At 33.8% G+C, this 15,952-nt stretch overlaps 2 protein-coding genes across 6 annotated transcripts; both read left to right on the top strand.

Annotated features, from left to right (window-relative positions):
- The first annotated feature begins 531 nt into the window (after positions 1 to 531).
- Positions 532 to 9,583, top strand: LOC104902027 (hypothetical protein). Of its 5 annotated transcripts, XM_057391022.1 has the most exons (9): positions 532 to 915; positions 2,481 to 2,717; positions 3,204 to 3,407; positions 3,494 to 3,535; positions 7,975 to 8,057; positions 8,202 to 8,304; positions 8,400 to 8,613; positions 8,725 to 8,819; positions 9,085 to 9,583. In XM_057391022.1, the coding sequence occupies exons 3-9, from the start codon at positions 3,266 to 3,268 to the stop codon at positions 9,336 to 9,338; spliced, it is 933 nt and encodes a 310-aa protein (XP_057247005.1). In that variant the 5' UTR covers positions 532 to 915; positions 2,481 to 2,717; positions 3,204 to 3,265; the 3' UTR covers positions 9,339 to 9,583. The 5 variants fall into 5 exon arrangements, with proteins under 5 accessions (XP_057247005.1, XP_057247006.1, XP_057247004.1 ...); XM_057391023.1 differs by lacking the exon at positions 2,481 to 2,717 and having other exon boundaries at positions 3,241 to 3,407; XM_057391021.1 differs by lacking the exon at positions 2,481 to 2,717.
- Positions 9,584 to 12,547: 2,964 nt separating this feature from the next.
- On the top strand, positions 12,548 to 15,749 carry LOC104902453 (putative F-box/LRR-repeat protein At4g15060). Its single transcript, XM_010690243.4, has 4 exons — positions 12,548 to 12,785; positions 13,388 to 14,151; positions 14,246 to 14,449; positions 15,333 to 15,749. Exons 1-4 carry the CDS (start codon positions 12,764 to 12,766, stop codon positions 15,612 to 15,614), a joined length of 1,272 nt encoding a protein of 423 aa, XP_010688545.3. The 5' UTR covers positions 12,548 to 12,763; the 3' UTR covers positions 15,615 to 15,749.
- The last annotated feature ends 203 nt before the right edge of the window (positions 15,750 to 15,952 follow it).

Below are 15,952 nucleotides of genomic sequence, written 5' to 3'. Positions count from 1 at the left end.
CGGCGGTGGTTGTGTGTGTGGTTTTGGTTGTTGGATAGTGAAGGGGGTTTAGTGATGGTGAAGATGAAAGACAAATTCAAAGGTAAAATTGTATTTTCAAGTGTAGTTCTGGGAGATTTTAAGAAATTTTGGGACGGTTTTTAACAATCTCCCTAATTAGAGGAGGTAAACTGACGTTCCGAAGAGATGAGTGAATGGTAGGCTCAAACTCAAAACAAAATGAATTGGGCACGTAATTTTAATGCTCCAAAAATCCGAGTCTCAGTAGTATGAGTTTACTTACACAGGCCCATAACTGGCCCTGGCATATAGCAACATATTCAACCATATTTGATAAGTATATAATAACTTTACATAAATTTGAGTATATATTAAGGAAAAAGTCATAGTTACAAATTACAATCGTTAATCAGATGTATAATTAATGAACTCGATAGGTAATATAATGCAAGAAACGACCAAAATATATCTAGAAGAACGAATTGAACATGGACCAACCCAAGAAACAAAAGGCACAAGATTACACGACAAGGAAACAAAATTCATTTCCCCAAAAATGGTCAATATCAAGGCCCATATTTTTCCTCAACTCAAAAAATGGTAGAAAGGAAGCAAAAAAAGACCAGAATTTTATACTCAAAATTGTTGTCTTTAGCTTTTTGAATTTTGATACTCAAATTCTCAACATTCAAACCTGCACTTGACTCTAGTATCAAGCAGCAACTAGATCTTTTTCCAAACATCTCAAACTCTGATTTTGTTGTAGTTATCTAACACTAACATATTAGTGATATTACTATAATTTACTTCAAACTTCATCAGAAACTCTAAGAAAATGAAGAACCCTACAAATTTCTGAGTTCGTGGATTGGAAGTCAAGTTTAGGAAGGTGCTTTGATCTTTGTTATCAATCAGGTAAAAGTTTATATCTTTTACTTAAATCTGAATTGTTAGTTTATTCGGTTATTTGTAGGAAAATATTCCCTGATTATATTCATTAAATAGCTCAAATTAAATACAAGATATACAAGAGTCCTATACAAGGAAAGTATCAAAGAGATATACATAGAGGGTTTACAAGCTGATAAAAGATTAATTTACATAATCTAATTCTAATATCATTGAATTGTGGAAATTTAAGAAAGTGGGTACTGAATGATATTGAGTTTTGGAATAAATTTGACAGATGTAGAAAAAGCTCATAAATTTGATCAAGAATGCTTGTTTTGTGAACCCTTTTGTGGAAAAATACTTAAGAAGATGCAATCTGAGAAAAAGGTGCAATTTGGTGATTTATTTTCCCTAATTATATGTTAGACTCTAGAGTTGTTTCTTGGATGGATTTAGGAATACTTTGTTTTATCAAGTACCCTTGTCCTACAAATCTAGTGTTTTATTTAAGGTTTGAGACTTATACTATCATATGAATTTATCTTCTGGAGTGCATTTTTTTATGCTTTCAGTGTCTCTTGGAGTGAATAGAATTAGGGTGTGGAATTGGGTGGATTAAGTTGTAATCTATTTTACTGAAACTCTTCATTTTACCTGGAGTACCCACGTAGGTCCTCGACACTTCTATGTGGGAATGGACTATTCGAATTTCGACACTTCATTTTAGTCCAGGTTATGGAAGGTTTTCATGATATAGCCAAATCAGACACTTGGACTAGTACCCATGTCCAATAAAAGCACCCTGTACCTGAATTTTAATAACATAGTTGTAACAGTGATCCATCTTAGTTTGAGGTTTATATTGTGGTCTAGTTGAGGAAGAATCTTGCTAGTATAATAATATTATGCTTGATCTTTGTCAATCACTTTGGCAGTTAGGCATCCCTCATGTAATTGTACATTCAAGCGGAAATGATTGCAAGAGGACAGCTGGACTGGTAGTTATATATATACTATATATATACACACCGTCACATCCAATAGAGAAGGCTGCCTGTTAGCTTTCCTTCACTTATTGTAATATAGAATTGGACAATGTTAAAAAAAAAAGGTTTACCAGGACACAATTTGTCAACACAGAAAGCAGCATAATGCAATGTCTATGTACATATTTCAGCCAACTAAGAATGGAGGAATGGCAGGCAGCAGTGACTCCTTTCACTTTCATAAGGCATACAGTGTACACTATTGTCCAGCTGTTATCTGAATCACACTATCTGTATTACTTGACATCTCCTCCTCCTCCCCTCAGATTATATAATGACTGAAACTCTCTTGTTTGTTTGTGCATACCGACAATTTCCACTCTCAAAAAGCTTTAGAATACTGTCCTAAGCATTGTTTGAGATTCTGTTTGTAGGAATAGATTGTGTATATCCATTGAAGCTCTACATGTAGAATTCTATAGGGTTGAGACATTTGGCAGTTAGAATATGTAGTTTTCTGGAGTTGGAAGCAGTTGTTTGTAGTTCAGCTGCGCTGGAAAACACAAAATATCTCTTATGAAAGAGAGATGTCTGTAACTGCAGGGACATGGATGAGAGGCTAAAGGAAGGAAGAAATGAGATGAAATCACTCAGATATATCAACCAGACCTTGACAGGGGTGGTAACCACTCTCCTGGTCTACGGGAGTGAGTGTTTGGGGCCTGGTCTAGGGGAGCAAGTGTTCGGGTTGGGGATATTGTGGGATGAGATTTTTTCTAAACATTTCCCCTTCGACTATGATTTTAGCTCATGGGTCATATTCGTTTCCTGGAGCTTGCAGTTAAGTTTGTTTCAGTCTCACAGGAATAGTAGATTTCAGTACTAAATTGCTTGATATGATGATGTACTATTACCTTCATTAATTGCATCACTTGCTTGTAAATCATAACCTTTACATAAATGCATTACGTGGATATCTCGTGGATGATAGAGCATACTTTTTTCGTGCATATTCTCCATGCTGATATACTGAGTAATGTCTTCCTAATTTGACATTCAAACAACTGTCAGGGTGACACCATCTGTAAGTACAGACGTATCTACCTGATTTTCCCCTATATCTACCTGCTCTAAATTCACTCAACCCGCTCATAATATAAAGAAATATGAAAAATAACAAACATCTATGCCTGAATTTTTTTATAGCCCTTTTGCCCAATCACATATTTTACAGACCTAATTAATCCAACTTGTACTCAGCCATTTAATGTCTGGGTCCTGATTATTGCTACTTTACTCACCCCCTCTCTCTCTTTACTCACGCAGCTGCTACACCTAATAGAGCTGTTATCCACTCATGCAGTAGTTGATGATTCTGAGTGTGAAGAATGAGTTTATCACTCACGGTGATGACCTTCAACCTCCACAATGACCAGCCTGCTGATAGTTTGAATTCATGGGAAAAGAGGAAAGATTTATGCATCAGCGTGATAACTAGTTATTCACCAACTATCTTATGTACCCAGCAAGGTATTCCTTTCTTTCCAACAAGAAAGAAATGACTTTAATCTGGGTTATTGAATCACTTCACAAATTCTGGATTATAATATACTCAGGCTTGAAGTTGCAGCTGGAATACCTTCAGCAGGGATTGCCTGGTATTGCCTTTTGCTATTTTCTGTGTTGTTGAGCAAAACCAATTTGTCTTCACTCATAATGTTACTTTTGTTGAACTAATTACTCATAAAATAAAGTACTCCTTCTCTTCACGACATCCCTGTTGGGATTAGATTTTTAGTCATATAAAAACCTGAACTATATACTATTATCTTCTTAATAGTTCTAGAAAACATTTGGTAATCTTTGCTCTTGGGTATTGATTACTCTTCTTGTCAGTTACTTAGAATACAGGATCTCTGTGGAATTGATGCAAGAATGGGGTTCATGTATCTGTATAGATTATGGAACTATAAAGTACAATATCTAACCATTAACTATTACCATGGTTCTAACATTTAATCTATGCAATTATGCATATGAGTCAATTTGATTCTGTTCTATAGCTTTTTGAGGTAGCTGAAGTATATGGATTGTGAAAGAGAATTTACAGGTTCGGAAAGTTGAAAACATAGGTATTGGCGTGTTGTTAGGAGCAAGAAGAGGAGATTCTTAAGGAGATGGTGATATTAGATAGGCTAGATGACCTCTCTGAAATGAGTAGGTACCAGAAGCTGAAGGTTATGTACACTAAAGAGGGAGATAGAAGTTCAAAAATTTGCTCTTTAAGGTAGTGAATAATTGGAATTGTTGATATCAATTACATGAGGGTGCTAAAAGGGGAAGAGGGGGAGGTCAAAAGGAACTAGGAGAGTAGGGGGGTCGAGGAAATGGGAATTTGGTGGTTGTGATATGGAAGGCTTATTTTGGAACCTGGTATTTGTGGCATGGGGTCATAGAGTAAACTTGGTCTTGACACAACTACGAGTTTTTGGGATGCATTTTCTATCAATTCCATGGAAGTTTGGATTAGAGTTGTATCATTTCAACCCCGGCCCTTGGTGAGTTTCAGGTAGGTAATAACGCATTCTTGGGTAAGGGAGCACCCTTTTCTCAACTTTAATTTTTATTAACCTTACACTACACTCCTATTTGGCTATTTCACATTTCTTGGAGTGAAAGACCAATGTGTTGTCTAGGATCCTTGTTTTGGGAAAGAACCTTTTTAATTATTAATTTGAGTATCCTGATTGTAGAGTCTGGCTTGCTTGGAGACTTTTGTTGTCAATCCTTCTATAAAGACCACTGGAAAATTCCAAATCCGTCCAATTTTCTTGTTTCCAATTTCTCTTGGAAGGTGAGGGGTTCGTGTGGATGTTAAGGAAAGAAAATTTGTATGGCCAGCAGTTTCTGCAGAAATTTAACACTATTGACAATTTCTAAGCGTGTCAGCTTGATAAAGCTCTGTTCCTTCATGTTCGCATGGTGCTAAAGCGAAGAAATTAAATAATCTTGATAGTTTGCTATCATGGCAGCTAAGTTGAGGTTCGTCACCCAGTGTTTCTACTTTCTAGTATGTTTCACAAAAGTTATAGAATGTGGTTCTCATCTCTTATTTCATTGTGAGTTGAGTGGTACTTTATGGGTGCAGACTTTTTGACTTAAAAGGGAAATCTTGGCTGTGTTTTGCTTCTTCGTTAGGCTTTAGGGAAGTGAGTTGGTTTGGTTTTGGTACTGAAGATCAGTTACAGGGGCATTTGGGGTGCGTGATTGTGCTTTGTTTTGGGTATATTAGTTGCAGTATAATGACAGTAACATGGCTCATGGTGTGGATTATGCAATGGTATGGTACATTTAGGTTATTTGTGTTTCATGGCTTCTGGTACTTTCTCAACAAATTGCCTTCAGATGGCCAAGATGATTACCATTGTTTCTTGTGATTACTTTAAGCTGGATAACTAATTTTCCTGTCTATCTGTCTCTCTCTGCTTGCTGTCCCTTTTGTTTTCCCATAATTTATTGTTGAACCTTTTTCTTCCTTTTCAAAGACTTTTCTATCAACTACAAGGAAGTGATTGACCCAATATCCCTCTTTTTTATTTATTTATTTATGAAAAACTAACAATTTGGTCTGTAAACATCTAGATTTGTCTAATTCTCTATCAATCCTGGTCTGGATCGATGGTGATCCACAATTAAGATCGATGTGTTATCTCTATGATAGAAGTTGATGACTGTGGTTTTGACATTTATACTTTAAGTTTATGTGTGCTGTGTATCGTTCAAGACGTCATGACTGATCCAATCTATATGCCTTATGGTTAAGAAGCAGAAAATTAAATGTAAGAATAGATCTCATGTGTGTGATTTGATGAAAATCATGTCTCATTGTTTCATTAACCACCCTATACACATCAATGAGGCCTGGATGCCCCTCTTGAAGAAGAGAAATGGGGAAAAAAATAAGATATTGAAGATAGGTTCCATGGGAAAAGGTGGATGCTTGCACAAAAAAGAATTTCCCTTTCTCTTTGGGTGGACGGGACAGTATAACGTATATGAACTATGAACTCTAACATCTATCTACCAAAAGAAAGAATTTTCACTGACGTAACAACAATCACAGCACTAGCTCACTAAAAGCCCTAAAGATTTTTATCTAGATTGCACAATTCACAAATCAGTTCTGTTATTGTTATTGTAGATACCACAAGCTTAGAGGCATTGATTTGCATACTCGAGGACTAAGCTGTCTTTGTTTCGAAGTATCGAGTTCTTAATGGATTTAGGAGCAGACAGACTTCTTCTTGTATGGACTGTTATGATTTGAGTGCCAACTTTTGTTCTGTGGTAAGATAAAGGAACAGCATCGTTATTGTAGGTTGTACGAAAGCTAGGGGATGCCTTCGAGGAAAGTTTAAGGGCCTTGTAGCTTGTATTTCCAATGTTTTGGGCCTTCAGGGTGTCAACACTGTGACAGTATACAAGGCAAAAGTGCATCAAAGTTGCAATATATATACTTCAATTTCTTTAGTTGCAATGTTTACTTTTTCTTGGTCTCAAATGCACAACTTTGAGCATTAATATCTTTGTTTATGTATTAGTAATAATTTTTAGAATTTAATATTTTGAAAATACATTAAGACAATTCCAACAAGATCCCATTTTAGTAATAATTGTTGTATTCTTCCTCCTTTACTTAAAAGTATTCCCTCTTTCCGTTAAAGTCTGTTCCATAAAAATTTTCACTCTTTTCTCTAATGATCTACTTCCTTAAGACTCTAATTCCGGCTTGGGAAAACAGAAATAAATCCCTCTCCTGACCTGCTTCTTTTTCCCCTCCACACCTGCTTCCTCTTCTTTTTCCTCTCCTGACCTGCTTCTTTTTCTCCTGACTGGTTGTTATATCATATTTAGGGGCAAATGAGAAGGTTGCTGAAAATGCAAAGATGTGAAGAATTCATGTGCATATGTTAACCCAACATTGTTAAATACAAGTTTTTGTATCATATCAATTTTTCTATTTGTTTTTTATAAAAAACTTTTAGTTCGAAAAAGAATGTGAGAATCCATCAGGAAAAAGATCAGGTTTTGTTCCAAAAGTTGCACATGAATTTATAATAAAGGATTTGGTTTGAAAACAAATTTTGGGGTGTTAGTTTGCAGTTCGCACCCCATAGTAAAGGATTTTGTTTGAAATCCCTCCCTTGACTTTTAAGAGAGAGTTTTTAATCTGTTCGCACATTCCTAGACTGTATCAGGGTATGAACCTGGTATCTAAAGGCCTGATTACTTGCTCTCCCTATGAGAGAGAGGTTAATAACGGGAGTTTTCAAACGATCCTTCATCTAGCTTTAACAGCAATTCTTAGAAGATATCCGCAAGATGATCCTACAAACCTAAGGTTTTCTTAAGGCACATCATTGAAATTGAAAAAGAAGCAAAAGGATTTAAGTCTGAAGATATCCGCAAGATGATAGTGTCCAAAGTTGAATCATTAGATTGCAAGTTTGCAACCAGGGTTAGGACCTAAGTCTGAGGATGGGAGTGAATGTCATTTGTGACTGGAATAGGGATCTCAAGTCTTACTCATTTCAAAACTCACAAGGTGAATGGGTCTGAAGTGGGCGGTGCCTGAATCACGACCATTTAGCTCAGGTTATGTTCTTGTTACGACAGTAAGTCCCGGGATCTTGACTAAAACTAAGAACCAAGAGTAGTGTGACCTTTATCAGTTTATCTTAGAAGGGAAGCTTACTATGAACATCTATGATCCAGAATCTAAACGGACTCATAGATTCAATTCCTTGATAAGTATACCTGCCTGGCTTAATTTCTCACTCTATAATTGAACTAACCTGCTGTATTCAAGAGTGACATGAATTTAAGGTCAGTTCCAGGGAAGTAATGTTTATAAAAGCTTCGTTGTGTCAGCAGTTTAAGCTTTCTTTTCTTTGTTGAGAGTCTTGTTCTTCATTATGAGCGTGTTTCTCGACAGATTTGTTGGAAGAGGAAGCATTTTGAGCATTACTAGTCTTTTCTTAAATCAACAAAAGGCTGAAGATAATATACCCTTACTTTTATTGAAGTAACTTCCCAGGTTATGGCTGTTTTGGCATTTCAAGAAAGGGAGTTGAAGACACATCAGATGAGCATTGTGCCATTTTCTTTGACAAGGAGAAGGTATGCAATGTTGGTTAATAATACTTAATATTTTATGGAGGAAAATCATGTTATTATCTCCTGTAGCTGTTTATTTATTCTTATTTTTATTATTTCCATTTCTGGTTGGTTTGTTCATATATATATATATATTCGTGTTTGAAGGTAGAGCTAGTAGAAGGTGGAACCTTTTGGTTATCAGAGTCACCTTCTGTAGCGGGAAGCATTTCATGGGGAGCAATAGCTCCGTGTATAGTGACATGGGCAATATCCTTTATTTTACTTAGTTTTCTTGGGATCCATCAATTATTATCTTCCTATATTGCCTAATTAGCAGTATGTTTCTTTGACATGATACAAACACATTTCAGCTTAGGGGGGTTGAACCACCTGGTTTCTCATTCCAGATTGTTAACACAAATATGGATGAGTCAAGTCCTCGTGCACGCCGAAGAGGTGCTTTACTCACATGGCAGCATATCGCATCACTACCTCCTAGCTTGCCAGTAGTTTATTGTGGAGGATTTAATACACAAAAAGAATCGACTACAGGTCGTTTCCTTCTTGGGAGATCAAGGTGGGCGAATCAAAATTTTTTTCCACCAAGCTTGTTCCATTTATGCTGTATCAAAAGCTCGAAAGCTTGTTCCATGTTGATTGTTGATCATTTTTCCGTTTTCGTCTATAGAGAGCACGGTGTAGTGGGTGACATGAGAGATACATGGCCAAATGCACGTGTTAGAAAAAATGTATCCTTAATTCGCACTTATCATGGATTCAAAGGTATCTCTGAAGCCTTTACTCTTTTTTTTCCTCCTTTTCTCGCACTTCAACCCTATAAAGCACGAAAACCTCTAGATATTGTAGTGTCCCTTTTTTCCGAAACATTTATGTTTTCAAAAGCATAGCCATTTCCTTGCTAATGAAGCCCGGACATGTTTGGAATCTGAGGTTTTTCGGAAATTCCAATTGTTTTTGTGCTAATTGCTACATAGATCATAGATGAGACCTGACAGATTAGCTGACGTGCTTTTACATGGTGTGCTAGGTGACAAACAGGGAGCTATGGAATTTCTGAAGTTGATTTTTAGGGCGCTTTGTCTCTGTTGGGATCGTCAAACTCAAGATCTCCATGTCGATTGGATTCTATTCAGAGGGAGATCCCTCATACCTGTTCTGTGTGAAGTAGTTAATGATAATATTGATGGGTGTTACCCATCCTCCCACTATCCATTGTTTGCTGAGTTTATGCTCCCTCGTTCTGTTAGATTGAGTGAAATTCCAGCTCAAGATGAGAGCTGAGCGATACGTGCTTACGCTATTTAGTTGAGTCTGGCTATCTAGCTAAATTTCTGTAGTTGGTTAAGCTTTTATCCCACGAGTCCAAAGGAACCATCTATGTAAATGTATTGCATGTGGAATGTACCACAACTGTATCTCATATTCATTGAAATTTAGCTATTTGGAGTGTTTTTGTTTAGTTACACTCTTTTTTGTTTGATAGAAACTTATGAAACTCTTCAATAAAACTCATGATTGGCACAATACATTGTTTTCTATATGTGCTCTGTCATAAGTTCTTTTTCAGACAATCTTCGTCAATATGATAACCTTTTGTGTACATTCAAGGAGAAGTATCAATGCCATTTCTCATGTGATAACCTTCTAGGATAGATTGTTGTAAGCTTGTAATAGTTCCTCAATTATTAACTCAAGCTGAATATTAATTGTTTTAACGTCGACGATAATCATGGATGACAGTAGATTGTCATCAAACATCCCTATATGCATCATACTAGATTTATAATTTACTCAGTCTTCAACAAGATCTATGTAACAGGATATAAGTTGAAAATAAAGAAATTACAGTTTAACAAAAGATGGAGAAGATTGGATTCACAGTTCAAAAGGTCTTAGAAAGGGCAAACTTTGTATGTGATAATGGAAAGTCTTTTCTTCAATCTCTTCACACGTTTTATTGGATGGAATTTCAATGAATTAAATCCACAAGAAAATGAAATCCAAAAGAACTAGGAAGTTCTAGCCTTTCAATCCAAAGTAACTAATTATAATCTCGGATTAAATTCCATCTAAAATAGGTACCTCATAACCGGAGTAGAGAAAGTTGTCGAGATTGGGAACCCTACAATAGCTTGTCACAAAGCTGCATTCCCTTACAGAGCATTTATGTGCCACCATAGGGGACCAGGGCTTATCGCGTTGAACTCCAAAGCCTTGACAACAACAATCTGAAGGTGGATACAACTCTTGTAGGTTGTCACCATGACACTGACAAATGGAGTCCTTCCTACGCCGCTTTTAAGCTGCTTGATCTCAAGCCTGGACAGCCTATCTGTCATTTCTTGCTTGCAGACAATCTTATCTTCATAAAAAAGGTTGATTATATAAAGATGGTTGTATCATCAGAATAGCATATATAGCTCATGATTTTTCACATATATGAACTTATGTTTGTGAAAACTGGTTGTATAATTCACTAAGTATGTATCAAGTTGTACGAGTTGGTGATGAGTGTATCGTCGTCTAAAATGTAATTTCAAGAATCCTCAAGCAAGGCTCAAGGTATTGCCTTGGCCAAGCTAAATCAGTTAATAAAACTCTCATCCCATGCTTTCTCTTGTTAGAAAGCTGATATTATAGCAAAATAAATTCCCTTACTTCAAATTAAGTACTACTAGTTTCTTGTTTCTATGTAATATTATGCTCCAAGATATTAAGGATCAATTCTTGTATGGTACTAAATGCAATTATCACTGTTATTAACAAGAAGATTATTTGGGGAGGAGCAACACTACTAAGCCCCAAAATAAGAAAATGAGCAAGAACAAAAATTTGCATTATAGGTAAACTGAGAACATGTCAGACTTGTTATAAACAGAAACATGGAGTGATGTACATGATATTATAATAATAATAATAAAAAAATAAAATAAAAAGAAACCATAAATTTCAATCAGCTAAGTAGAGTTCTAGGAATACACCATCATCATGTATAAAATTCATCTTGAAGATGATATAAGAATTTACTAGTAATATATGCACGTGATGTGTGCGACAATATATTAATATTAATAGTAATATTAAAAAGTGTTAAAAAAAACTAACTTAAGAGTATAATATTTATGGTGAATATTTGATGAGCGTTATGATTTTTATTTGCATTGCTAGTGTAAAGAGTAATGTTTTACAGAAAGGACTAAGTCAAGATAGTATATGTTATCGTGTATTTGGAAGAATATTCAACAACTTTCCTTTTAAACAATGATCTAAGTTATGTTATTTATTTATTTAAAAATACATATATATATTTTATATGCGTATTTTATGAGTAGTAGTTAAATTTAATTTCACTGGATAAAAGAGGTTTTTACATTTTAGGCATACTATGGTGAATAGTGCTTCAATAAAAAAAATTATAAATTGATATTATCTGATGATGTATGTTTATATCATTAATTATTTATCATCCCAACTGATTGTGCTCCCCAAAAAATTTAGAAAATGAATATTCTCTAATTACGTTTTTTAAATTATTTTATGGTTTGTTAATGCATGTTATTTGAATTGTTATTGCAACTAAAAGTTTAGATAGTAAGAATCTTGTGAATCTTTGTTTTTATAATTGTTTGAAAAATGATTTAATCATCAATTTATATTTTCAATTGTGTCTCTTTTTACACATTTTTATGTATTTCTTTTTAGTAATATAAAACTTTTTCTTTACTATCCAAATTTGTAAATAAGGAAAGAATTTAGAAAAAAAATTTCTTTATTAATTTTTGTGAGATCACTGGTATATAAGTATTTTCGAGAGAAGACACCATACCTCCCCTTGGCTTATATAATAGAGATTATATTCAAAAAAACCATACCATTGGAGCTCAGTAGTCAGTTGTATCCTGCAATGCACGTATATTATAATACAGATACACCATAATCCAAATTATTCATCCAAAAACTACCCCGTCAAAAAAAAAAAAAAAAAAAAATTCATCCAAAAACTAGCAAATCCTAAACTAATTCGAACACTTGGCGGGAGTATATTTTAAAGGCTTAAAACTATCTAATCTATATACTAATCCTAAACTAATTCGAAATTAGTATGTACTAATCCTAAACTAATTCGAATAACCCACGAAATATATCTTATACTACCTCTGTTTTTATTTAGTTGCAACGTTTTGACTTTCACGCTTGCCAATGTACAATTTCGAATCGTTTTATCTCTAATTGTATGTAAGTAAAAATTATAAAAATTTGATATTATGAAAGCTTACATCAAAACGAATCAAACAAGACCCCACATGACTATATTTTGTTTAACATATAAATCAATAAATGTGGTCAAATAAGAGAACATGAATAGTGCAATTTGTCAAACGTTGCAACTAAAAGAGAACGGATGTAGTATAAGCTTCCCAGAACTATTATAAATAATTCAGACATTAATTATTTACCATACTCAAGATCAGTCAAAGAGAAACGAGAGCCTTTATTTTTTTTAGCTTCTAATCTTTATACTTATCCTAAACTAATTCGAATTAGAATACTGTATACTAAACCTAAACTAATTCGAATTAGTATTCTAATCCTAAACTAATTCGAATACCCACGAAATATACATCTTATATAAACTTCCCAGAACTATTATATGAAGTATAAATCAGTCAAAGAGAGACGAGAGCTTTTAAACACCAATACTTAAGATGGGTGATTGCTGCTCACAAGGTACTATTCTATTTTTATTGTTCTTCTTCCCAGTTAACATGAATTTTCGATCAATTTTATGCTATTCGATGCTTTCTTTTCTTCATCTTGTTCTTTTAAATATATAGAATCGATTTATTTTTCTTGGGTACAGTACATGGTGCCTACTATTACTATATCACTATTGCCGTTTGCCCTTCAATTAATGAAATTTCTCTTTACTTGTCAAAAAAAAAATTACTATATCACTATCTCATCTAGATTAGTTTTGCCGCAATATGCGCGAAATTAACTCTTTTTGTTGTTGTTATAGTTAAACATCATCTTTTAGTACATGTTTCATTATCATAAAATTTATCATACACTCGGATTTACATGAGTATCATAATTGACGAATAAATGAATGATATGTTCTTTCAAATTGAGCTATATGTTCTTTTAATATTTTGAAAATTGTTGAATGCTTTTGTAAACATGCATGATGCAGATTTTATATATTCATAGGCGTAGAAAGATCTAATTTGCACTTTTACAGACTTTTTTTAATTATCTCTTCTGATTAATACTAGTATTTTTAGGTGTAAAAACTTCTGTCTTATAATATTATGATTGCACTATTGCAGGAGTTGATGATGATGTTGATAGGATCAGCGAGTTACCAGATGAAATATTAAACATCATAATATCCAAACTTCCAACAAAATTAGCAGTTAAAACCAGTATACTATCACATAGATGGATACATGTTTATAAGTTGACATACATTGCTACCTTCATTAATCCGTCAACTCACTCAAAAACTTGGGAAACTTTTATAAATTCATATTTCCAACCACATGAAGCACCAAATATAACAAAATTTAGTCTTATTTATACACCAAGTTATATTAATGATTTTCACTTACAAAAATCAATTAACCAATTATCAACTAGTATTTCAAATGTCTTTGGGTTATCTTATTTACCAAGCCTTAAATGCCTCCATCTTCAACTTTTCGTCTTCAAACTTAATTCGTTGAATGAGCTCTTTTCTAAGTGCCCTTTGCTTGAAGATTTGTCTTTTGAGTGTGTGGATTCTGAAGAGATGTCTGGTCGATGCGAAATTTTTCTACCTATTGTAAAAAGTTTAAGAATGAAAATACGTTTTCTAACATATGAAGGTGAATTTGTGATTAATGCTCCGAAATTAGAGTTCTTCACCTTTTGTAGCGAAATTGTTACCCCTACTTGTTCACTGAAAAGCTCTCCTAATCTTATCGAGACATCTGTAAATGTTGGACATAGTAGTTACCACCATGTTGATAGTTTATCAAAAAAAGCTATATTTGGATTCCTCAATGGTGCTCGTACCATCAAAGTTCTACAAATCTCCTGTCATTACAACAAGGTATATATTTTAACTGATTTTTGTTTTACGGGATACTTTAACTAATCTTAAGTAGCCTATATCTTAATTAAATTCTATAATTTAATTTTTGTAGAATACCAAATTGTTACGGGAAAGTTTAGTCTACTTCTTGGAGAATGAACAGCAATGGAGTAGTATAATTAATTTGGAGCAGAAGCTACCAATGTTTCATAAGTTGGAAACATTGAAACTTGGGTTCAACTACCACGACTGGATACATGTAATCCCAAATGTGTTAGCAAATGTGCCACGGCTTGAAACCCTCATCTTCGCCAAGGTTAGTTATATATACTTATACTCTTTGTAATTTGTATACATGATCATATCATTATATGTTACCAATAAAGTGTTAAGCTTCCTATCTAAGAAAAAATATTGCTACCAAGTAAGTGTTGGCCCAATGGTGATAGGGACTGACTTTGGTAGGACGGATCCGTATTCGAATCCTCGCAACACTCTTGGAAGAGGAATGAAACCTAACCACCCCGAACTTGACCTCGATCCGGATGTAGCCCGAAGGGTGAATTGGGTGCAAACACCCAAAAAAAAGAAAAATATTGCTAGAAAATGATAGACTTTACTATAATATTTATATGTTGTCAATACGGAAAGGTTTTATTCCTAGGCTTATTTTTAAATCTATATTAATAATATTAAAATACGACCAAAATAATTAAACCGTTAAAATATATTATCAATCAAAATCTCTTAGTAAATAATGACTGCATCCTAAGAACATTGTCCCCTCCATCAAGCTAGATATATACTTTTTAATTTAAAGGTGTGTTTTCATCATCTAAACTTATATGAACTAAATTTATTAGGCCTGATTGAAAATATATATTTAACCTTGAGTTTACCATTATAATTTAACATGATCAAACTTGATAAGACCATAAACTTATTCAGTTATTTGTTTAAAGGTGAAAAGAATGCACCTTAAATCCTTAGTTGTCCAAACGTAGCATATAGCAATTATTACGACAACTTCATTTTAAAGAAGTGTAACAATATTTAGAATCGGAAGAACTTTTAATTAAAAACTTATTACTTGAATGTATTGTACAGTCTATATTATGCAATGCAAGTTGTTCAAGTACTTTATGCAAAATATACTCCCCTAATTTTACTTTATTTTCTCCCTTGATATATGAACACAGGGCATAATTTCTCGCAATTACAAGGTTACTAGAAAGACCAGAATTCCGACACTCCCAAAATTTCGTCTATCACATCTAAAGATGATTGAAGTTTGTTATTTTGGTGAAGAACTTGAGGAGATACGAATTCTGAAACATCTTTTGGACAATGCCACTGTATTGGAGAAGCTCATATTGATTAAGGCAAAAAATCAAAGACTTTCTGAGGGAACAACTTTTGTCTACACTGGTGACGACCTCAAAGCTAAGCATTTGGATTTTGCAAGAATTGTAAATCAATGAACTATTTCAGTTGATTTAGTTTAGGTCCCATTTATGGTATTATCAAAATATGTATATATACAATTAATAATTGTATGGGTAATAATATTTTGTTATTCAAATTATAAGATTGCAATGCAGCTAATCGATGTTAAAAGTATTTCGATTACTGTCTTTTTTCTTCAAGCTCCATTAATGGAGTTCAATTGACTTTCAGTTGTTATTCATTAACAAGGTGATACTAAATTTCCAAAATTATTATATAACTTCCAAAATTCAATACTTGTATATGTAATGAAAATTTCTGCATTACAGAATTGTAACTATACAGCAAAAGTTAGGGGTGACCAATCGGGTAC

Source organism: Beta vulgaris, chromosome 8, assembly GCF_026745355.1.
Source record: "Beta vulgaris subsp. vulgaris cultivar EL10 chromosome 8, EL10.2, whole genome shotgun sequence".
NCBI classification, from domain to species: domain Eukaryota; kingdom Viridiplantae; phylum Streptophyta; class Magnoliopsida; order Caryophyllales; family Amaranthaceae; genus Beta; species Beta vulgaris.
The sequence above is the reverse complement of the archived record's forward strand: the minus strand, read 5'-3'. Positions and strand labels throughout refer to the sequence as shown.